Consider the following 24156-nt stretch of genomic DNA (forward strand, 5'->3'; position numbering starts at 1 on the left):
GGTAATTTTGCTGCTCTCCACCACAGCATTTGACTTGTTAGCCAGGGAAAAAAGAAAGCTTGGAAAATGGTCAGGGAGGAAAAGAGTCTGAAGTGAATGACTAGGGTAAGCACTGCAGGGAGCTGGGAGGGAAAGGGAAGGGGAAAAGCCAGTCCCAACCATATTCCTGCAAGGATGAGCTGCTTTTCCACACTTACAGCAAAAAAATATTGAGTATTTCCTAGCTAGGTCCAAGTTTGCAGCAGAGCCACCCTCATCCCCATATAAACCCAGAACAAAACACCTATTGATTGAACACGATGGAGATTTCATTCTGGGTAAGTAGATGCTGTGTAAACACAGATATAAGAACTTCCTGGAGTGAGACACTCGACAGAAATGTTCAGAAGTTGATGTTTCTGCTGAGCCAGGCTGCTTTGGCAGGAGGCAAGGGGGTGTATTTCCCAAATCTCCCAACCTGACAGCATTTACACCCTCAAAACATCCAGATAGATATACAAACAGCTGTGTAGCCTGTGCCACTCATTTGCATGGGCAGCTCTGAGAATCCTAGGATGGTTCGGGTTGGAAGGATCATCTCTTTCCACCTCCTGCCCTGGGCAGGGACACCTCCCACCAGCCCAGGCTGCTCCAAGCCCCATCCAGCCTGGCCTGAAACACTCCCAGGGATGGAGCAGCCACGGCTGTTCTGGGCAACCTGTGCCAGTGCCTCAGCACCTCACAGGGACCAATTCCTGCCCAATATCCCATCTAATCCTCCTCTCTGTGAGTGTGAAGCCATTCCCCGTGTCCTGTCCCTCCATGACTTGTCCCAAGTCCTTCTCCATCTCTCTTGTAATCCCTTTAGACACTGGAAGGGACTCTAAACCCTTGGGCAATCTCCCAGTTTGCCACCATCTCCCCACATTGATCTGTTTGGACCATTGGTCTGTGACAGCCAGAAATTATAACCCATTTCCAGTGTGGTGGCAGAAGAGGTTTATTTCCTATTTAAATTCAGTGGTCTCTGTGGTGCTGATGGTAACCAAATTCTGTTCTGTTTTTACTGCCACTAACTCCAGCTGCATCTTCTTTTCTGATGAAACACTCCCCAGACCAAACACAACAGACCAAGTTTGATTTTTGACTGCCCAAAACCATCACTGGGGGGAAGAAAAAACCTCACCATCTGAGCACAGAACTTCCACTTGCTCAGGCTTTTTGCCCCTTGAACACCTGCAAAAATCTTCCTCTCCTGTGATGAGCAGCAGTTAACTAATGAAGGGTCAAATCACATTGGGCCTTTTCATCCTATTCATTAGATTTGGAGTGCTCAGGGGGTTTAAGAGATAAGAACAGCAAGAGTTTGTCCCAGTGTGTAGTAGTTGACATTTGAGTATGAATATGCAACTGTGTGTGCATCCTGCCCAGGGATGCAGTTGGGTATGTTATTAAAATGCAATAGATATCTTGGCCTTGGCAGATGCCCAAGGAGATGTTGTGAGAAACTGTAAAGATGGATAAAATGGATCATTTAGCATGGTTTGATACAAGTAAGTACATAAAGTAAGAGCTGGATTAAACAGAAAACCATAATCTTTCTTCCTAGCCCCTGGAATTCTCTCAGTAATAGAATCGAAATGGCTTTAATGTAATTTGTGTTACATTTGTGCATTACATTGCAGAGTTTTCCACCTATACCTTTTGTCCTTGTCAGCACTGACATTTTTGGCTCCTTTCCCTTTCTTTCTTCTGCTTTTTATCTAATAATTTACTGTAACAATGTTAAAAAAAAAAAGGGAAAAAAAAGCATGAAACAAATGCAATGACACATCAGAACAAATCCCAGAAGCAAAAAGAGTCATTGCAACCACCTCATCTCTTGGCCTTCCTTCCTTCTCCCTGTACACAGCCAAACTTCTGAAGCTTTTACTCCCTATCTTCTGTCGTCTTTGGATGGACCTTCATCCATGGAATCAATCATAGAATCACAGGATTTTAGGGGTTGGAATGGAGCTTAGAGATGATCCAGCCCCAGCCCCCTGCCCTGAGCAGGGACACCTCCCACCAGAGCAGGTTGCTCAAGGCTCTCTTCCCTACAGTGTGTTCTTACTCCCTTTTGCATCTGCCCCTGCAGCCACTTAGATTTGAAGTGTTCCTTCTCCCCCCCAGCCCCAGCTGATCATGACACTGCTCAGGGATGACTAAAGCAGCTCCCAGGAGCTTCATGTGACCATGTTGTCACTTGGGATTCATATTTTCTCCCTTGGTTCCTCTCAAACATTCCCAGGGGCTGCAGCTTACAGGCCTATTGCTCCCTCTAGAGCCCTTCAGTGCTGTTCTGGAGGACCACTGAAATGAGGAGATGTGAGCTCACTGCTCGTTCTGCTTGCAGCCTCTGGAAGTTGGGATGCAGTGGGAATGCAGCCTTCAAGTTCCTGTATTTCAGTGTAGAGCACAAGCATAACACTGTCAGATGCTTCAGTCTTGGAGGCTGCTCAGAGAATCATGGAATCACAGAGTGGTTTGAGTTGGGAAGAAGCTTAAAGATCATCTCATTCCAACCCCCTGCCATGAGCCGGGAACCTTCCGCTAGCCCAGATTGCTCACTTATTACATGAGGTTGATCTTTATCTTTTGCTGGTCCAGGAATTGCATTGCTGAGCATGTGCTGAAAGAAGAACATTGGGCTCTGTGGTTCCTCTTAAGTTCTTGTGGTGATGGGTCACTGGTTGGACTTGATGGTCTTGGAGGCCTTTTCCAACCTCAGTGATTCTATGATTCTGTGACTTCAGCTGTCAAATCTGCAGTGACCCTTGAGGGCACTTTTGATGGTCCAGTCTCTGTCAAACCCATCACCAGAGTGTCCTGGTATCATTCCAAAAGTCACTGCTGTATTTTGGCCAGAAATGCTCCTGTTTCCATGATTTTTCTGGAAAGGTTCTGACCTTAAAGCTCTTGTAAAAATAAACATTGCCAAGCAAGATTTCCTACTCTAGTTGTGAGGGAAGAGGGGAGGTTCAGGTTGGCCATCAGGAGGAGTTTTCCCATGGAAAGGGCTGTCAGGCACTGGAATGTGCTGCCCAGGGAGGTGGTGGAGTCACAATCCCTGGAGGTGTCCCAGGGACAACAGGACGTGGCACTCTGAGCTCTGTTCTAGTTGCCAAGGTGGTGATGGGTCACAGGTTGGACTTGATGATGTTGGACATCTTTTCCAACCTAAATGATTCTGTGCTGGACTGCCAAGACTACTAGGACATCATCAAATTGCCATCATAACTATTGGAGGCATCCAAGCAAGGCCAGAGGTCCAGAATTCCTTCTTGGGGTGGTTAGTCCCTCTTTGCAGTCACTACAGAGGTCAGTTCCTCACTTGGGCTGTGTGACTCAGTTTGGGACAGTCTATATGTGCCCACACACACGTGTGTCGGTGTATTATGCAAGTGTCCCTTCAAATAAAACCTGTCTCATGGCTGTACCATAACACATCAAAGCAAGGAGGAGATGTTTATGGCCCTAATGTCAGCCCCAAACAGGGAAATCCATAAAACAGAGATTTCACTAACAAAACCTCCAATCTAAATGCCCCATAAAATATGAATAATGCAGAAGCTCTGAATAAAAGTGATAAAACCACTTAATGAAGCTAAATGTAAATGAAACAGAATAAGCAGAGGGTAAAAAAAACCCAGCCAGAGTTATTGGTAAGCAGCAGTGAGTGACACATAGGTTTATGGTTGTATAGTCCTGTGGTTAACCAGTGTGTGGTTAATGAATAGTCTTCTGTCAACAAGAAGTCAGCTAAGTGTCTTCCTGCTTTGGCCAACTTGAGGCACAACCTCAGAGAGCTGTAGAGAACCTTGAGAGTTACCTCACCTCCCTCTTCTTCTTTATTCTGCTCTTGTAGACAGGTAACGTGGCCTCATTTGACTACAGTTGACTCGTGTTCTGTTGTGTTCCTGTGTTTCTTTTCTATGTGGACAATCCTCGAGAGCCTTTTCAAGAGAGAAATTAAGTGTGTGTTCTAGCAGATCAGCAGTGGTCAAAAAAAAAACCCCACCCCAAGATGGAAATATTGCACATTAGTAAAGAGAACAAAGTGTATTTTCAAAGCCTCTTCCAGTCTTAGTGATCTAAGTGTTGTATAAAGTGATACAAGGAAAGTATATTTTGGAATAAAGTGAGTTCTACAGATGCTTCTGTGAGGTTTGTTAAGTGTGATGGGTGATTAAGCTTTTTGGAGGGAAGTTGATCAGACTTTATCCCTGATGCCTTATAGAAAGATCTGTGGTGCTGGCAGAGAAAGATCAACAGAGCTGTAAAGCCTTAGCACATCATTTGGTACTTTAAGAATGTCAGGAGCACAGAAATCCTTGCTCAGAGGAGAAGTAGGACCTAAAGGCCCCGAGGCAGAGGTCTGGAATGACTTTTGCTCCTGTTACAATTGTCAGTCTGGATTTCAGCAAGGAATCTGACACCGTGTCCCTCAGCATCTTTCTAGACAAACTGGTTGCTCCTGGCTTGGCTAGGTGGTCTCTTCCATGGGTAAAGAACTGAATAATGACCCAGAGAGTTGTGGTGAATGGAGGTGCCAGTGCAGAGTCAGATTGGATATGAGGAGAAATGTTTTCCCCATGAGGGTGTTCAGCACTGGGATATTGCCCAGGGAGGTGGTGGAGTCACCAACCCTGGCGGTGTTTCAGAGGTGCCTGGATGTGGCACTGGAGGATCTGGTTTAGAGTTTAGGGGTTCCAGCAGTGACAGGTTGATGGCTGGACTGGATGATCTTAGCATTATCCTCCAACCCTGATGATTCTATGATTTATGATCTCCAGGACTGCTTTCTAGTGAGGCTCTGGAGGTGGGAAGCCACTGGCCTGGGATTTGCAAGGCTTCTCTTCCAACCTCAGGTCCATCAGGGCTGTGATTCAGGATTACAGGCAGATTTACTTCCAGCAGCCAAAGCGGTTCACATCAGTGGCCACAGACTTCCTGTGAGATCGTGGCCAAGGCACTTTATCTCCTCCTCGATAGAGTGGAGAGAATGTGTCCCTAACTCAGAGGGATGTGGTGAGGACAGTTCCAGGAACACTGTGTGAGCTCGCCCTGATGGCACTGCAGACCATTAGCACCAGAGCAGGAACTGCATTAAGAGAAGTATTGAATTGCTGGTGAATGCACATGGGGAAGGGGAGGAATATTCCTGCTAGAGACAGACATTTATATTTACAGTTATATTTAAATTTATCCTTATTTAGATAGCTAAATGAAGCCATTAAAAAAAAAGGGAAGTCTTGGAAGGGAAGAAACAGCACTCAGGAGTGCTGGAGCCAAGTGGTAAAACCAAGAAGGCAAAATGTGCCCAAAGGAGGAGAACCTCAATTTTCTGACAGCATTTTCCTAGTTATCTAACTTGGGGTGATGTCCCTTGATGTCTCCTGCTGATAACAAAGATTCCTGTCAGTATCTGAGTCCTGTGTGATGCTGAGATAACTGTGCTGACCCTGCTGACAGGCAATGTTTCTGTTGTTGCCTGCACCATCATCAATGCACAGATGAGCTCTTACCACAGGCACAGGATGTTCATTTTGCTTATCAAAGATGCAGAATGTTCATTTTGGGGTTTACAAAAAGCCAGAAGTAAATCCAGAGGTAGCAACACTTTCCCCAACACAGATCCATGGCATGAACATGAATTTGGAAAGGTCTTCACAGTTTTCTTGCTGAATAATAGAGAAACTAAGGGTAAAGCTTTGCTGTGCCTTTGGGAACTCCTTTAATTCTCTGTGGACAAACTGTAGGGAGTTGGGGTTTTTTTCCATTCCCTTGTTTCTTGGCATTGCAGCAGCAAATGATTCTTAAAGGGTTCACTATATGGAATTGATCTCCTGCTAACTTCAACCGCCAAGTGTGGGATTTTCTGACCTGCCTAAGGGATCTGAGCACCCAATTCTCTTGGACATCAGCAAATTCAGTTGATCAGATTCCTGTGGCAGTTTTGGAAGACTCGGCCACAATTCCTAAGCCTTCCTGAACATCCTTTAGACAGTACAGAGAACATACCAGCAGTTATGTCTATCAGATAGACTGTTAGGGGTAACCTCCTTTTTTTCTTCATAAACAGAGTGGAGATCATTTAAATATAAATTAATTCCTTTTTTTTTCCCCCTGAAAGCTTTGAGCAGTTGCCACAGAGGGAATGAATCCAGCACCAGGATTATACAATCTCTGAGGGCAGGTTGGATGGGGCTTGGAGCAGCCTGGGCTGGTGGAAGCTGTCCCTGCCCATGTCAGGGGGTGGGACTGGATGATCCTTAAGGTTCCTTCCAACCCAAACCTTCTGTGAGTCTATGATTCCATGAAAATGAAGTTTCAAGAGGCTCAGGTTGCCCAGAGCAGCTGTGGCTGCTCCATCCCTGGGAGTGTTGCAGGCCTGGTTGGATGGGGCTTGGAGCAACCTGGGCTGGTGCAAAATGTCTCTGCCCAGGGCAGGGGTTGTAACTAGATGATCTTTAAGGTCTCTTCAGCCCAAACCAGTCTGAGATTCTGTCTCTATCTTTATTGCCTTTCAAGGTGTTTGAGTGCTATCAGAAGTGAGGAGTTTTCTCAACACATATGCTCAGTAAACCTCTGTTTTCTTCCTGTTGCAGGGAAAAGCTTCACTCTGACCATCACAGTCTTCACAAACCCTCCCCAAGTAGCCACATATCACAGAGCCATCAAGATAACAGTGGATGGACCACGAGAACCCAGAAGTAAGTGACCTCAGAACACCATTTACAGAGGGATAAACTGATGGTTTAGGGGGATTCATCCCCAACCTGATGCAACACAGCAATACCCAAAGCATGTGGAGCAATGGAAATGTTTTGAGCCAAAGTTCTTCTACCAATGGCTTTAATCATCCCTTCCTGAAGGTTTCTTTTCCATCAGTGTCCACCTGATCCAGCCCATGACTTGCATTTCTAAAGTATCCAGGCAGGGCTGACTTGGATCATCCCCAAGAGCTGACAGAAGGGATGCTGGTAAAAGGTGGGCAGTGGATGTACCTTGTGCATCATTTCTGGCTTGTCTTGCCCTTCAGCTGGTAAGAGGATTTGAAAGCATTGGAAACCAATATGTCATTGATCTAAGGCTTCAAGCTGAGCCACCCTGAGAGTGCCTGAGAGGGAACACCTGGTTGTTGCCTCGTGGAGTTCCCTCTCATGTTGTCCCACAGCTCAGGAGCTCCAGTTGGCACAGCCAGGCAGTCTCCGCTAAAGGATGGAGCACAGGGAGGAGATGAAGGGGTTGATACCTCTGGGGAATATCCATGTCCTTCACACAGGAGGTCGTTTTGGTTAGGTGGTGAGGACAGGCTGTTTTGTCTGAGGGTGAAGTGAAGTGAGGGTGGAGCAGATGTGCAGGTAGAGATCATAGAATGGTTTGGTTTGGGACCTTAAAACTCATCTAGTTCCACCCCCTGCCCTGGGCGGGGACACCTCCCACCAGCCCAGGCTACTCCAAGCCCCATCCAACCTGGCCTAGAACACTCCCAGGGATGCAGCAGCCACAGCTGCTCTGGGCAACCTGGGCCAGTGCCTCAGCACCTCACAGGGAGCAATTCCTGCCCAATATCCACCTGTCCCTGCCCTCTGGCAGTGGGAAGCCATTCCCTGTGTCCTGTCCCTCCAGCCCTTGTCCCAAGTCCCTCTGCAGCTCTCCTGTAGCTCCTTCAGGCACTGAAGGCCACAATGAGGTCACCCCAAAGCTTCTCTTCTCCAGGCTGAATAACCCCAACTCTCTCAGCCTTTCCTCACAGCAGAGCTGCTCCATCCCTCTCATCCCCTTGGTGCCTCCTCTGGACTCTCTCCAACAGCTCCATGTCCTTGCTGTGCTGAGGACCCCAGAGCTTCTGCCTATTACCAGAGGCAATTTTTGGCCTCAGCCACTAGCCCAAATGAGACATTTTCATATTTTTATCAAAATGTAAATTGAGGTTTGTGGTTAGTTCCTTGCACTCCTCCCTCAGGCTTGGCACAAGTTCTGGCTGTGTCTGAAGTGGAATCATCCCAGGAGAACAAAGCAGCAGGACTCAAACACCCACTGGAGAGTGAGATTCACAGCTTGGGGCTGCTTAACTAGAAAAGAAATGTTTGAAACAACTAAAACAGCTTAGAAAACTCATGTTTTATTCTTGGGCCTTGACTTGCCTGAGTTGCCTCATGATTCATGTATTTAGTGGGAAAAATCTGACTTATGTTTTTAGGATTTGAGGACGGACTTTAAAACAAATTTTGCTGTCAGAGTAAGGTTTCTCAGTCAGTTTGGTTCACTGTTTGGTTTATTATATTTCATTTTAAATTGTGGTTGATTTTCCCCTGAATAATCTCCTCAGTGAACCAAGCAGCTGTTTACAAAGATATTTGCATATTCAAGTTCCAGATTTGCATATGCAATTCCCTGGGTTTGCTCACAGTTTGCAAACAACAAATAAGCCTCAGTTTTTTTGAATATGTGTCTGCTAGGAGGATAGGAAAGCAAATGATCCTGCAAGGCAGAGCTTCTGTCTGAAATCAATCCTGCAGTTGGTCTAATGGTTAATATTTAATGAGACTCTGCATTTGTAAAAGGGAAGGAGAGATATGATACAAACTGAAGCCACACAAGGCTCTTCCCCACTCAAATCTATGCAAAAGCTTCCTTGGAATGAAATTGCTTTGTCATAAGCAAAGCAGCTGCAGAGAGGAGGAAGATTTGGGCATGGCATGAGGTGAGGTCAGGAACTCCCAGTGGGAATGCTCAGCTCCATGGGGACACAGCATTGAATGGACTGGGGAATCGTGGAATGGTTTGGGTTGGAAGACACGTTAAAGCTCATCCAGTCCCACCCCTTGCCATGGGCAGGGACACCTTCCACCAGCCCAGGCTGCTCCAAGCCCCATCCAGCCTGGCCTGGAACACTCCCAGGGGTGGAGCAGCCACAGCTGCTCTGGGCAACCTGTGCCAGTGCCTCAGCACCTCACAGGGAGGAATTTCTTCCTAACATCTAACCTACCCCTGCTTTTTCTCAGTTTAAAACCATTTCCCCTCATGCTGTTGCTATCTGTCCCTATAAAAGTCCCTTTCCTTCCTTTTTGTAAACCCCTTCAGGGACTGGAATGACCTCTAAGGTCTCCCTGGAACTTCTCCATGCTGAACATCCCCAGTTCTCCCAGCCTGGCACATTATGCTCTCTACATGTTTAAGTGACTTCAAACTCCTTGAGTTTGCCTGCTCACAAGTTTCCCAATCACAAAGGCTGTTAGGATGAGTCCAGTGCCTCTTCTCCATCTCAGTTTGACTGAGGTGGGAATTGGACTGACTCATAGACAAGGTTTGTGGTTAGATGGATCAAACTCTGCCTGTTGTGTACAAAAGGGATTGATAGTCACCTTGTACTGAGACCAGAATCCCACACAGACTGCTGGATTAGGGGGTTTCTAGTCTCAGGAATGGACATTTGGGATGTTGATGCTCATAGATCCATGAGTCACTCACTCACTTGAGCTGAAGGATTTACAGGAAGATCAAGAGGTGTTTTCTAAGATGTCCTGATCCAAGGAATGGGAATACAGTGAGATACTGCTGTTTTACACAGACCTAGAAAATGTGCTGAAGCCCAAAACCAACAGCAGTAACAGGTTTTGATTCATTTACTCTATGTTTATAACAGTTCTCAGAGTGCCCGAATCCCTGTCTGTGCCTGCATTCTCCATGGAAAGTGCTGGAGGTTGAGAATAGATATTAGAAATAATTTTTCCCTGCCAGAGTGTTCAGCCCTTGGAATGAGTTGCCCAGGGAGGTGGTGGAGTCACTGTCTCTGGGAGAGTCCCAGAGGCATCTGGATGTGGCCCCTGGGGACATGGTTTAGGGGTGATGCTGGTGGGACTGGATGAGCTTGGAGGTCTCTTCCAGGGTTGGTGATTCTGTGATTCTGAGTCAGAATTTCACACCAGGATGATCAGTAGTGAATTTTACTGGACATAGAAATACCTTTCTAAAAAAAACCCCAACCAACTCTAAAGTTCCTTAACTTAAAAAAATAACAGAAACATTTCCTTTTGCCTTCAGAAAATGTTGGATCAAGCACATTCCTGAGCTAGAGTTAGACAGGCACTTGAACTGGGGCTTTTTAATGCCAAAGGAAAACCTCTTCCACTAGGCATCCTTGGGGAAAAGACTTCAAAAATAATCCAGCCATTTTTGGAGAAGACTCAATCCAAAGTCTTCCAAAGCAAATATGCAAAGCACAGACATTCTGGCTCATTGGGATGTGTGGAGATGTCACATTAAGTGATGGTAACACAGTATCATAGACCATAGAATCATGGAATGGTTTGGGTTGGAAGGACCTTGAAGATCATATCATCCCACCCCCTGCCATGGGCAGGGACACCTCCCACCAGCCCAGGCTGCTCCAAGCCCCATCCAGCCTGGCCTGGGACACTCCCAGGGATGGAGCAGCCACAGCTGCTCTGGGCAACCTGTGCCAGTGCCTCAGCAATTCCTGCCCAATATCCATTCTAACCCTGCTCTCTGTCAGTGTGAAGCTATTGCCCCTTGTCCTGTCACTCCAGACCTTTGTGCAAGGCCCTGTCCATGTGCCAACTTCACTCTGCACAAAGACCTGTAGACATCATGTTTTTGCACATCCCATCACACATTTGGTCCTGGTTGCTGTGCCAGTAAGACCTTTGCCCAACAGCATATTTGCATGTGTAAATCCAAAGCCTGGAGAAGAGGCTCAGGGGTGACCTCCTGGCTCTCTGCAACTCCCTGCCATCCAGACCGCAAGGCCCTGTCCATGTGCCAACTTCACTCTGCACAAAGACCTGTAGACATCATGTTTTTGCACATCCCATCACACATTTGGTCCTGGTTGCTGTGCCAGTAAGACCTTTGCCCAACAGCATATTTGCATGTGTAAATCCAAAGCCTGGAGAAGAGGCTCAGGGGTGCAAGGCCCTGTCCATGTGCCAACTTCACTCTGCACAAAGACCTGTAGACATCATGTTTTTGCACATCCCATCACACATTTGGTCCTGGTTGCTGTGCCAGTAAGACCTTTGCCCAACAGCATATTTGCATGTGTAAATCCAAAGCCTGGAGAAGAGGCTCAGGGGTGACCTCCTGGCTCTCTGCAACTCCCTGCCAGGGCTGGAGGAGGTGGGGGATGTGTGTCCTGCCATGGCTGCAGGGAGAGGACTAGAGGGAATGGCCTTGAGCTGAGCCAGGGCAGAGTCAGATTGGATGTGAAGAGAAATGTTTTCCCCATGAGGGTGTTCAGCACTGGGATATTGCCCAGGGAAGTGGTGGAGTCACCATCCCTGGAGGTGTTTCAGAGGTGTCTGGATGTGGCACTGGAGGATCTGGTTTAGAGTTTAGTGGTTCCAGCAGTGACAGGTTAATGGTTGGACTTGATGCTCTTAGAGGTCTCCTCTAACCTTGATGATTCTAAGACATTAGCATTTATAACTGTGATAATTTCTCATGTGAGGACTTACCCTATTGTCCTTTATTTTGCCACTGAATTTCTGTCTGTGCCTGTCCAGACAACACTTATCAAATTGTCCTATAAAGAGCCAAGGTACTTAGGAATTTTGCTCTTCCTCCTCTGCTTTCATTATGTATTTTCAAACTCCCTTTTGAACTCAGCATTTTTATCTTCTAGTTGTGAATAAATGCTTATTTTCAAACTGATTTTGTATGAAAAGAAATCCTTCTGCACTGTCAGGGAGAAGGGCAAGATGACCTAACCCATCATTTTCTTCTCCAACTTCTCTGATTCTATGATTCATAAAGCAATTTATGTTTTTATGAGCTAAGTCCATGGGGAAAATCATTAGCAGTAACCAGATCAAGAGTAGAGCTCCTGCTGCAAATACTTTTGGTTAGAAAACTTGGTAGAAATAGTCTGACTCTTAAATTAAATATTTCCCTTAGGCCATTTGACCTACTGTGTATGTCTGCTGAAAAATTAGTTTTCCTTCTTTTGACTGTTTCTTTCTGTTTTCCTCATTGAATTGTTTGAAGCTCCAGACCTCTGAAACATTCACTAATGCACCAGGTGCCTGAAAGTGATGCAAAAGGAAAAGGCTACATGGATTTAACCCCAGTCCACGGTTAAACTGGGCATTAAATGGGATGATTCCCTAGTGGATATGTAGTTTTTCCAAAGAGTTTTTTTGATATCCTCAGTAAAAGAGCAGGTGACACCAAGTTGGATGTGAGTGTGGATCAGCCTGAGGGTAGGAAAGCTCTGCAGAGAGACCTGGACAGACTCAGCCATGGCCTGAGCACAACTGCAGGAGGGTCAGTGAGACTCAGTGCTGGTCCTGCCCTTGGGACACAACAGCCCATACAGCTCCAGACTGGGGGAGGAGTAGGGACAGAGGTGTTGGTCCCAAAGGACTTAGCAGTGCTGGTGGCACAGCTCAGTGGGAGCCAGCAGTGTGCACAGGTGGCCAAGGACGCCAAGGGCATCTTGGCCTGGCTCCAGCAGAGAGGACTAGAGGGAATGGCCTTGAGCTGAGCCAGGGCAGAGTCAGATTGGATGTTAGGAGAAAGGAAAATCACAGAACTTAGACTATCATGAGCTGGAATGACCCACAGGGATCATCAGTCCAACTTCTGCCCAAGGACACCCCAGCAATGCACCCTGAGCCTGAGAGCATTGGCCAAACCCTCCTGGAGCTCTGTCAGCCTTGGGGCTGTGCCCACTGCCCTGGAGAACTGTTCAGGGCCCAAACACCTCTGGGGGAAGAACCTTGTCCTGATATCGAACCTGATCTTGTTCCAGTGCCCAAACACCTCTGGGGGATGAATTTTCTCCTAATATAGCAATAATAAAAGCCAAACTGTTCTCCAAAAAAGCCTTCTCATCTCTGTCAACTGAAATCCTACTTCAATGCCTTCACATCTTGCTTCTTTTCTGGGGCAAATGCCTCCATCTGTTGGGAACTGAGATTATCATGTTCCAACTAACAACTTAGAAATCAGAAAAGAGATGAGCCATTGTGTTTTTGGAAGAGACATTGCCAGGTAAATTCCTGTATTGACTTATCAGATCCTTCCACTCACCTGGAGATGTACAGTGCCTAAAAGGTACTTAGCAGAAAACACAGGAAGGAGGTCCTCAGCACAGGAAGGACATGGAGCTGTTGGAGAGAGTCCAGAGGAGGCACCAAGGGGATGAGAGGGATGGAGCAGCTCTGCTGGGAGGAAATTTGGGTTATTCAGCCTGGAGAAGAGAAGCTTTGGGGTGACCTCATTGTGGCCTTCAGTGCCTGAAGGAGCTCCAGGAGAGATGGAGAGAGACTATTGACAAGGGCTGGAGGGACAGGACACAAGGAATGGCTTCCCACTGCCAGTGGGCAGGGACAGGTGGAGATTGGGCAGGAATTGCTCCCTGTGAGGTGCTGAGGCACTGGCCCAGGTTGCCCAGAGCAGCTGTGGCTGCTCCATCCCTGGGAGTGTTCCAGGCCAGGTTGGATGGGGCTTGGAGCAGCCTGGGCTGGTGGGAGGTGTCCCTGCCCAGGGCAGGGGCTGGAATGAGATTATCCAACCCAAACCATTCCATGATTCTATTATTCTAATCTGACCCTGCATTTCTTCAGTTTCAGGCCATTCCTCCTTGTCCTATCACTCCAGGCTCCTGTCCAAATTCCCTCTCCAGCCTTCTTGTAGCCCCTTTAGGCTCTGGATGGTGTCTCTCCATGGGAGGGGTTGGAACTAGATGATTTTTAAGGTCCCTTCCAACACAAACCATTCCATGGTTCCATGAGAGACCGCAGACTACATCTGAACCATAAGAGCAGGAGTTGTCTCTTGCATGAGGGCACAATGTGCTTGTTAATAGCTTAAACATCTGAGAGGCGGAAGGATGGAAACACCTTCATTGCCTTCTTTAATCATGGAACAGATAAGGAACAGCCTGTAAAATGGGAGGAGACATGAGAAAGAATTTAACCAGGCATAAATGAAAAGTTGATGGATTTCTGTTAAGTTTTATCCTCCCTCTGAGTTTACAGCTTGAGTCCATTGAGCTCCACATGCACCAGGCCATGTTCTCCAGGCTGACCAGTCCAGCAAATCCAGGCTGTGTCCCAACCCTTAGCACAGAAAGCTGCAGAGAAAACTTGATGTGCCAGTGCTGATTTAATGATTAAGGGCTCTATTTGCCTGCCTCTCCTACCTACACCCTCCATCAGGGGCTGTTCCTCATTACCTGCTCTACCTATCTCCACCATCTAGCCACAAACAGTTTGGGTTGACCACACCATTTCCCTCTTGAAAGTGAACACTGTTTGACTCACTCTGTACTGCTAAAGGCCAAGCCAAAGAAAACAAGGCAAAGAATAACCTGCTTGTGTGCACTTTGGAAACTTCTCAGAGGCTCTGCTTTCAAAATGCTCCACAGTAGCTTTACTATATCTCTGCAGCTGCAAAGAAAATGAGGGAAGCCAAAAAAAATGCTTCAAGAACCTAAAAGAAAGCCTAGGTCCAAGCACATGAGCAGTCAGTGAACTGCAGGACTGTGGAGGCACAACAGAGCATTAGTCCAGAGCAAGGAATGCTTAGGAATATAGATTAAAATACCCAAACTCATTTCTTTTTTTGGGGGGGGTATTTTCAGCTATTGTGTGGCACTGGATTTGGTCAAAGTGAAGGTCTTTAGATCAGGAGAAGTGCATAGCCCCAGCTAGAGACTTGTTTTGGACAGGAGCAAAGCTACAAGCCATCAGAGTCTCAATGGTCACTGTCCACGGGGAGTAAATGTATTTTTGTGTTGGTTTACAGAAACACTGAGCCACAGGACTTGAGCTTTAAGTTGCAGGTGCCTTGTTGAAGCCTGGCTGAGGCTGAGGGACAGAGACCTTTCACTGGGTGGATAGTTATGATGGAATGTTTGTGGCTAAGCTGTTTCTCTGACCTCCAACCCAGTTATGTTTGTGCACCTCACTTTCCTGTTCCTTCATCCTCTCAGATGAAGATGACAAATGTTCTCATCCATGGCTTTTCGGCACTGCAAAGGTGACAAATGTTCTCATCCATGGCTTTTCCCTCTCAGGCTGAGGGAGAGGGTTCAGCTTCACCCCACCTACCTAAGCTTACAAACTTGATGAAGGTGCCTGAATTATGACTTGGTGCCCTGTGTTCAGCAGAGAGACAACCTTCTGCCAAGGGCTGGGAAGGCCCATGTGGCCCATGTGGCTCCTGGAGCTCTCCTGATGCAAGTGGATAGTGTATCAGTGATGGAAAGGGCTCTCAATGGGCTGTTAGGGCAGAAAAGCCAGGTTGGATGAAGCCTTGAACACCCTGATCTAGTGGGAAGGTGTCCATGCCCATGGCAGGGGTGTTACGACGAGATGATCTATAAGATCTATTCCAACCCCTAGAATTCTATGATTCCGTGAAAACGATCTGATCTCTAAGTTCCAACCCCTAAAATCCTATGAAAATAGGAAACTGGCAGCACAGGGAGGTCATGGACTCTCCCTCTCTGGAGCCATTCCAAACCCACCTGGATGTGTTCCTGTGTCACCTCCTCTGGGTGCCTTGGCAGGGGGTTGCAGCAGATGATCTCCAGAGGTTCCTTCCAACCCCAGCTAGCCTGTGATTCTGTGAACTGAAGTTCATTTTCTAGTGTCTCTCAGGGTAATAGGAAACTGGCAGCACAGGGAGGTCATGGACTCTCCCTCTCTGGAGCCATTCCAAACCCACCTGGATGTGTTCCTGTGTCACCTCCTCTGGGTGCCTTGGCAGGGGGTTGCAGCAGATGATCTCCAGAGGTTCCTTCCAACCCCAGCTAGCCTGTGATTCTGTGAACTGAAGTTCATTTTCTAGTGTCTCTCAGGGTCTTGATCCAGACTCTCCCACCTGCTCTGGTTTGTTCTGGACTGTGATTCCCTCTCATTGCCTATTTAGCTCTACCTATAGTGTCTGTGTTGTGTTTTTAGGAAGAACTGGCTTTAAAAAGAAGAGGTAAGGAGAAAATACTGTCAAAATGTGGTTACACTGCTGTTAAATCATATGGGAAATAAAGTGTCAACTGCTCAGGGTGATAGAACACCCAAAGGAGTTTCCTTGAAGCTACCTGGGTTTCCCCAGGAAAACTGAGTCAGGGAACCTGCTCTGTGAATCTTTGTTGGTGTCACTGGACACTTACTCAACACACAGAGAAATTGGATCACCAGGTGGAAAAATGAAATGCTCAGCAAAGGACCAGACCTTAAACATCTATTTTGTCTCTGGTTCTTCTGAGGAAGAAGCAGATTTTTCCTCACAGGGTGAGGTTTGTCAGAGAACTGATAAGGAGAAGACCATCTAGAAGGGCTTCTCAGTGGCCCAGAGCTTCTGAAGGTACTGGATGTCACCCTGGTCATTGAATCATGGCATGTCCATCCTCATTCACACCCTTCCCAGTACCTTGTGCCAGGTCAGGTCTGGTGACCAACTCTGATTCTGTTGGTAATTACAGACACAGCATGAAAAGCTTGAGCACAATATCCTGTTTGTTGTTCCTTCTGGCTGGAAATGAGGTTTGTGCTGTCCAGTCCTTCAGAAAAACAGTAATAGATGTATGTGTTACTATCTTATATTTCTATCTTAACACATTTTATTTTTAACAGCCTCTGGACAGGAGGTTGCTGAGCTCTAACACTGTCCCTTACTGATCCTTCTAATATGCAGGTAGGAAATCAGGGAATTCTAGTGTGTAAAGCATTTTCTGTCTGGGATATCTGGAACAGTTCCAAATGGTTTATGCACTTCAGGCACAATTTCTGTTGTTAGCAAAATAAATAGAGAATCATAGAATTTTAGGGATTGAGATGGAGTTTAGAGATGATGCAGCCCCCACCCTTGCCCTGGGCAGAGACACCTTCCACCAGAGCAGGTTGCTCCAGGCCCCATCCAACCTCACCTGGAATGCTCTCAGTGATGGAACATCCATTTTTAAACCAGGATATATCATTTTTTGCACTGTGTTCCCTTCCTAGAAGAACATGAATGAGTATATTTTCTCCTCATCCTTCACTATGTCTGAAATAATTGCATTAATTGCAGCTCCATAGCACCAAACAATGTTCAGCACTTTATTACCTGGACACAATGAAATGGGTTATTTTCTACCCCACTAGAGCTGGAGCTAAACCAAAGCCCTGAACACAAACAGCCCTGGAAGGAGGAGATGCTTGGATTGAGGTCCAAGGTGGTTCCAAAGCAGATCCTAAAGCTCCTACTTCAGCAAGGTCTGGCCAGACACTGTCTTTTCCTGTGTATAATCCACTTTTTGGGTGTGAAGTGTTTCATTTCTACACAGGAAAAGGAGGAGCAGAGGAGAGAGGGGAAGTATTCAATTCCCTTCAGGGAGAAAGGGATCTGCTGAATTCAGCTCCCTAAGAGCCACAGGGTCACCTGCTCACTCCCCACACACTCCCTGGTGGGATGGGGAGGGGAACTGGAAAATAAAACCTCATGGGTTGGGATAAGAGCAATTTAAAATTTGAAATGAAAGGGGAAAAATGTAAAGGAAAGGTAACAGAAAGAGAGAAATAAACCCCAAGAGGAACAAGTGATTCACAATGCTCACTAACTCCTGACCAATGCATGTTCCTGAGCAGGTGGAACCAGGACATCCCTTTTACTAGCTCCATGCAAGTACAACCTGATGATTTGGGATATAAAATATGTGGATAATCCACAGGAAAACCTGTGGTGTTCCTGCTCAGGAGCCTCTGGCCAGGATGCTCAGCAGCCATGAGCCAGTGAGTCTCTGTCAGACAGACACTAGGGCCCCAAGCCCAGAGCTTTTGGGTGTTAGTACCTCAGAATTGTAGAGTCATGAAACCTCCTGAGCTGGAAGAAACCACAAGGATCAGAGTCCAACTCCTGCCTAGGACACCCCAGCCCTGCACCCCGAGCCTGAGAGCATTGGCCAAACCCTCCTGGAGCTCTGGCAGCCTTGGGGCTGTGCCCACTGCCCTGGGGAGCTGTTCAGTGCCCAAACACCTCTGGGGGAAGAACTTTGTCCTGATATCCAGCCTGACCCTCTCCTGACACAGCTTCAAGCCTTTTCCTCAGGTCCTAGTGGTCAGATCTGTGAGTGGGTGAGAGCAAGTGACACAGGAGTGATCTCATCCTGTGACTTGATTAAAAGAGACAGAAAATCATAGAACCATAGAATTCCAGACTGGTTTGGATTGGAAGGACCTTAAAGATCATCCATTTCCACCCCCCGCCATGGGCAGGGATGGTCATTAATCCATTCCAGCAGCATTTCCTTGCAAAATGCTCCCAGATTCCCTCAAGTATTGGTACCTTCAGCTGCAGAATGAGAGTAGTGATGCCTTCCCTTACCCTCTGTTTTCCTGCTTCTCCCTCTCTGAACCTGAAAGGCATCTAATGACACCTCAAAAAACAGGTTAAACGGAAGGTAATAGGAGACCTGTTTCCTTTTCTGCACCTGGGGGAAGCCTGGAATGCTCCTGTTGTCCTCGTGGGGTCAACCACAGTGTGAATCCCAACCCACCATTCCCAAAAAGTGCCCAGTGGGCACAAAACCAGTGCCTGCCAAGGCACTTTGCTCTTGGTTCCACATCCAGAGCCCCAACCAGTTGACTTCAGGCCAAGCTGAGAACTCCACAGTCTCTTACAGTCTATAAAACTGCATTTCCCTCCCATTAAGAGGGAAAACACTTTCATGTTGCTGGAAAAGACTCGGAAAAGCTAATGTTTTCTCTGCCTTCCTGGTGTAATATTCTGTGTAAAATAATCTGCCTGACCTCACTGAGACAAACTTGAAAGGAATAAGGGGGGGGGGAAGCACCAAAGCCCCCAAACCTTGTGGTTTAGCCAAGTTGGCTGTGTGTTCTGTTTATTCCAGTGTCTCAAACATCAACCCTGCAAGCCAAGGGGATAAAATGTTGCCTTGTCTTTTTCCTGCTAGTCCCTTCAAATTACTCCTTGCCAAAACTTCTGGGGACATGGGGAGGCTAAGAGGGCAGTGGTACCATCTCCTGTGCCAAGGTCTTCTTCATCCAACAGCTGGAGGTTGGGCTGACTTCCACCAAGTCCTGTCTGATTTGTGGCACATCCTCATGGCCAAACTGCCACCTCAGCAGAGCCAAACCAGTTTCCAAGCATCTTCCTGCTGCTCATTTTCATCCTGCTGTGCTGGAAAAGGGAAGCTTGGGCTTGTGGTCAATGCTCTGGGCTGGGAGGAGTGTCTGCCACAGGGTCACTGCCTGACCATGGTCAAGTCACCTCATTTCTCTGCCATTTGGTTTTCCATCTATAAAAGAGGCATAATAACAGTCCTGGGCTGTAGAGAGGTGAGCTGAGGACAACTTGCCTGCTCTTTGAGCAAAGTGTTCAGAGGAGAACTTCAAAGTAAAGCTAATAAACACAGAAAACCAAGTCACCCTCCCAAAGCTCTGCCCATGCATTTCCAGTGGCTTGGGAAAACATTGCTAGTTGTTGAAGTTTCCTGACACAGTTCTTCACTTGTCTTCTGCAGAGCTTCAGCCAAGCAGGTTCTGTGGTGCCTCCTGCAGTAGTCAGAGTGGGAGAGAAGGTTAAATTGGTCTCATTGGGGGTGGTGGGGTGGGAAGAAACACTGTTGGAGCTACATCTTGAGGTGGCAACTGCATGGAGTTGCTTGAGGAGGGCTATGAAGCTGATAAGAGGATTAGAGAACCCTCCCTACGAACACAGGCTGAGAGAGTTGGGGCTGTTCAGCCTGGAGAAGAGAAGGTTGTGTGGAGACCTCAGAGCAACCTGCAGGAGCTGAAGGAGCTCCAGGGAAGCTGCAGAGGGATCTGTGTTAGGAGCTGCAGGGACAGGACAAGGAGCAATGGGGAGAAATTGAAAGAGGAAAATGTAGATGAAATGTTAGGCAGAAGTTTTCCCTGTGTGGGTGGTGAGACACTGGCTCAGGTTGCCCAGGGAGGCTGTGGCTGCCCCAGCCCTGGCAGTGTTCACAGCCAGGTTGGATGAGCCTTGAGCAACCTGCTCTGGTGGGAGGTGTCCCTGCCCAGGGCAGGGGTTGGGGCTGGATCATCTCTAAGCTCCATTCCAACCCTTTAACATACTATGAAACTCTGAATCTAAGCATTTCCTGCCCAAAATTGCAATGTATGCACAAAACCCACAGCAGATTCTGCTGAGGAGGAACCTATTGTTGCTGGTCTTTCTTCCCTGAGCACATTGACATGAGTGGAATTTCCACAAGCCCAAGGGATGAGACAGATCTTGGCTGTGTCCATGGATCCCTGGTACCTCCAGGCTATGGAGGAGGCCCCATGCAGGAGACTGCAGGGTGAGATATCTTCTTCAAGGCCCAGAATTCAATGGAAGCTCTGAGGTAGCACAGGTCTAGGTTGAGAGGGTCCCAGAGTTTCCCTTGGTGGTTGGGAGGATCAGGTTAGACATCAGGAGGAATTGATGGGCTGTCAGGCATTGGAATGTGCTGCCCAGGGAGGTGGTAGAGTCACCATTCCTGGAGGTGTTCAAGGAACCACTCAGTGCTCTGGTTTAGTTGCCAAGGTGGTGATGGGTCACAGGTTGGACTTGATGGGCTTGGAGCTGTTTTCCAACCTCAGTGATTCTGAGACAGACAGAGATAATTCCATGAACTTGGAAGGAGCCAGCCTGGGAATGGAGTGACCTGAGGAGGATGCTGTGCCTGGTTCATTTGCCCTCCTCACCCTTTGCCCACTGGTTTGTGCAGACTGAGCTTGGGTTTGTCTGCCCTGCCCAGAGTTCTGTGCCAGCCTGACGCAAATTTAGTGCTTGAGCTAGATCCAAAGCAGAGAAGTTATTCCTGCCCCAGCAGCCCTTGTCCTGTTGGCTTCAGAGGAAGTGGCACTGCTGGGATGGCAGGAGGAGCAGGAGGGGAAGGTGGTGTAGCAGAGGGTCACACTTGGCCTCCACACACTCCCCTCAGTGTAAGGAGATGTCTGAGGAGAGCTTAAAATCAGGAATAAATACCATTATGGGGCTGGATTTGGAAGGAGCTGACTCTTGGCTCTGCAAACCTTGGACTGAGCCTGCTGAAGCCTAAAATAATCCAAATGTATGAGGTATTTTACACACCTTCTATGACTCTGCACGTTGGCCTTCAACCCTGGGGTCAGGAGCCCAAGGCTGGAAGCAGCTTCCAGCTTTGCTCTGCTGACAACTGAAGCATTTGCTCTTGTCCAACCAGAATGGCAGATAAAAGTCCTTTTCATCTGTCTTTCCTTCTCATTGAAGCCCTTAATGGGTCTCTTTAATGCTGAAACCACCTACTATATAATATATCTTTTTATATTCTAATTCCTTCCCTCTTCCCCTTGGGATAATTTACAGCACAAGGGTGGAATCTGAGCCACTTCAAGCTGTGCCAAAGGGCCTGGCAAGAGGAAGCAATGCCTAGCCACTGAGATTTGGAACCAGGAGACAAGTTATAAAGTTTAATTTTAGCAATGCAGCTACTGGGAACTGCTTTTAAATCCACATTTTCCTTTTAGTGCTTGAAATGCGTCTCAACTGAGCTCTTAGGGTGGCATGAAAGAGAGCTCTGTAGGGGAAGGGACCTACAGGGCTCTGCAGAGAACTTGTGCTGCTTAGTCACTGATGGGCAGCGTTAGAAGGTGGATTTTTCAGGGATGTTGGTGGATTAAATACTCCAGGGATATGTGGGAGAGGGCACAGGGGAGTGTTTTTAGGGGATTTGTGGCAGTCTTTAATCACTGTGAGTTGAGAGAGGTACTGGGCACATCCTCATGAAGAGGGTGGAGATGCAAAGGAAGCAAAAAGTAACTCTTAACAACAAGGAAAGGAAAATCAGGAGTAGATAGAGAGCAAATTGTGGTGTTCAGTGGAAACCAAGGATGATGCCAACTTTTTATACACAGGTTTGGGTTGGAAGGAGCTTAAAGCCCACCTAGTTCCACCCCCTGCCCTGGGTAGGGACACCTCCCACCAGCCCAGGCTGCTCCAAGCCCCATCCAGCCTGGCCTGGAACACTCCCAGGGATGGAGCAGCCGCAGCTGCTCTGGGGAACTCCAAGGGCTGCTCCAAGGAGTGCTGGACCTTCATTCCCATGTGGCCATGACCAAGTCCACTGTGGACTGTAAATTCAGCATCTTCTCTCTTAGAGTTGGATGTCTGCTGGGAATTGTGAAGCTCCTGATGCCTCCAAGAGATGCTTCAATATTCCAGTTCCAATTCTGCCAACCTGTGGTGTTTATTTCCTATTCCTCCCTGTAAAGCCATTGCAAAAGGATCCGAAAATGGGATTGGTTTGGGGTTGGTTATTTTATAGCCCCATAGCACTTGTTTAATGCACCTTAGGACATGGGATTGAATTTTTGAGGAGTCATTCCAGAGGAGCTTTAGCACAGGAACCACTTGACATCTCTTAGGAACTACTTCTCCTTGTGGGAGGTATAGGAAAGCTAAATTTCTAGTGGATGTGATTCTTCAGGCTAGGCCACATCTCAGCTGACCTTTGGCAATGATCCCATGGCAATGCCTGACTTGTGTCTCCTGCCCTTGCAGAGAGGTGGTTTGGCTTTCAGACAGAGCTTAGCCACTTGGCTCAAGGGTTAAAATAGAAGGAAAAATGAAGTAAAAATAACCTAAACCAACAGAGCTCATGGTTCAGTGAGATTTTCTGATCTTTTTCCCCCCCTCCCACACTAGGACATCGTCAGAAACTAGATGAGCAGACAAAGCCTGGGAGCTTGTCCTTTTCAGAGCGCCTGAGTGAACTGGAGCAGTTGCGTCGCACGGCAATGAGGGTCAGCCCACACCACCCAGCCCCCACACCCAACCCACGAGCCTCCTTGAACCACACCACTGCTTTTAACCCTCAGCCTCAGAGTCAGATTCAGGGTAAGTACCTGAAATCCTCCTCCTCCTCCTCCTCCTCCTCCTCCTGCTCGTCCATCTCCACCTCAACCAGCCTGTGGCCCCACCAAGGTGTTGCTCCCCTTGTCCCTCCATTTCTCCTAGGCTCTGCTTGGTCACATTTCACAAGTGAAAGACTTTAAGGAGTGAAAGGAGAGGTTGAACAACATATATTGCTATTTTAATGACCTGTCAGTGTTCATAGAATCATAGATTCATAGACTGTTAAGGGGTTGGAATGGAGCTTAGAGATGATCCAGCCCCAAACTCCTGCCCTGGGCAGGGACACCTCCCACCAGAGCAGGTTGCTCAAGGCTCATCCAACCTGGCTGTGAACACTGCCAGGGTTGGGGCAGCCACAGCCTCCCTGGGCAACCTGGGCCAGGGTCTCACCACCCTCACAGGGAAAAGCTCTGTTCCTCTGAAAGAAAACACATATTATTATGGCTACTCAGCAGCCAGAGGTGACGTGGGTGGAGGAATCGGTCACAGCCTTGCATTCTTCAGCTTCTTGGGAACACTATATGCTTAGCAGAGTATCAGGTTTAATATCCAGTCTCTCTCTTCCCTGCTCCCCTGTGAAAGGCCCTCATGGAGCAATGGGTTTTCCACGCTCAGCCATGGATCCAGCTGCTCTCTCCAGAAACAGTTGCAGGACTTTGTTCTGTTTTGCTCCCGGCAAATGAGGTTTTAATGTGTTTCACCTGTGGATGGAGCTCAGGAAGTGACTGAAGCACTAATGTTGCCTCATGGATACTTTCCTCTGTTTCTCCGGGTTCCCCCATTCCCTCTGCCTCCAAAATGTGTGTTATCCATGGAGAAACTAGTTGAGGGTTTCTGTCTCTATCAGTAAAATAAGGCCCAAACTGGAGTCTCTCTTATTTGGGACTCTCTTTGCTGGAGATGCCTTTGAACTTCAAGGGCTCATCCTTTCATGGTCGTGTTATCACCGCAGGGGAAAAGGAATAGGGTGGGAAGGAGCTTCAGCACCATCATTTTTCATGGGATCATCGAATTTTAGGGGTTGGAATAGAGCTTAGGGATGATCCAGCCCCACCCCCTGCCCTGGGCAGGGACACCTCCCACCAGAGCAGGTTGGTCAAGGCTTCATCCAACCTGGCTGTGAACACTGCCACCTCCACTGAAACTCTCACTGAAGAGAGCACAGAGCTCTTATTCTAGGCATAAATTAGGTCTGAACCCCCATACACTGCCAAATCCCAAGCAGTAGCATTAAACTTAGCTTTAACCCACACCAGC

The 24156-nt window shown here is 47.6% G+C and overlaps 1 protein-coding gene across 1 annotated transcript in view; it reads left to right on the forward strand.

Annotated features, from left to right (window-relative positions):
- RUNX1 (runt-related transcription factor 1) overlaps window positions 1-24156 on the forward strand; it is a gene marked incomplete at its 5' end in the record, with an annotated part of 66213 nt that overhangs the window by 13135 nt on the left and 28922 nt on the right. The window contains 2 exons of the mRNA XM_009080286.1: window positions 6630-6734; window positions 22690-22881. Coding sequence (XP_009078534.1) covers window positions 6630-6734; window positions 22690-22881 — 297 coding nt within the window. The remainder of the gene's footprint in view (window positions 1-6629; window positions 6735-22689; window positions 22882-24156) is intronic.

Source organism: Acanthisitta chloris, unplaced genomic scaffold (assembly GCF_000695815.1).
Source record: "Acanthisitta chloris isolate BGI_N310 unplaced genomic scaffold, ASM69581v1 scaffold298, whole genome shotgun sequence".
NCBI lineage: Eukaryota > Metazoa > Chordata > Aves > Passeriformes > Acanthisittidae > Acanthisitta > Acanthisitta chloris.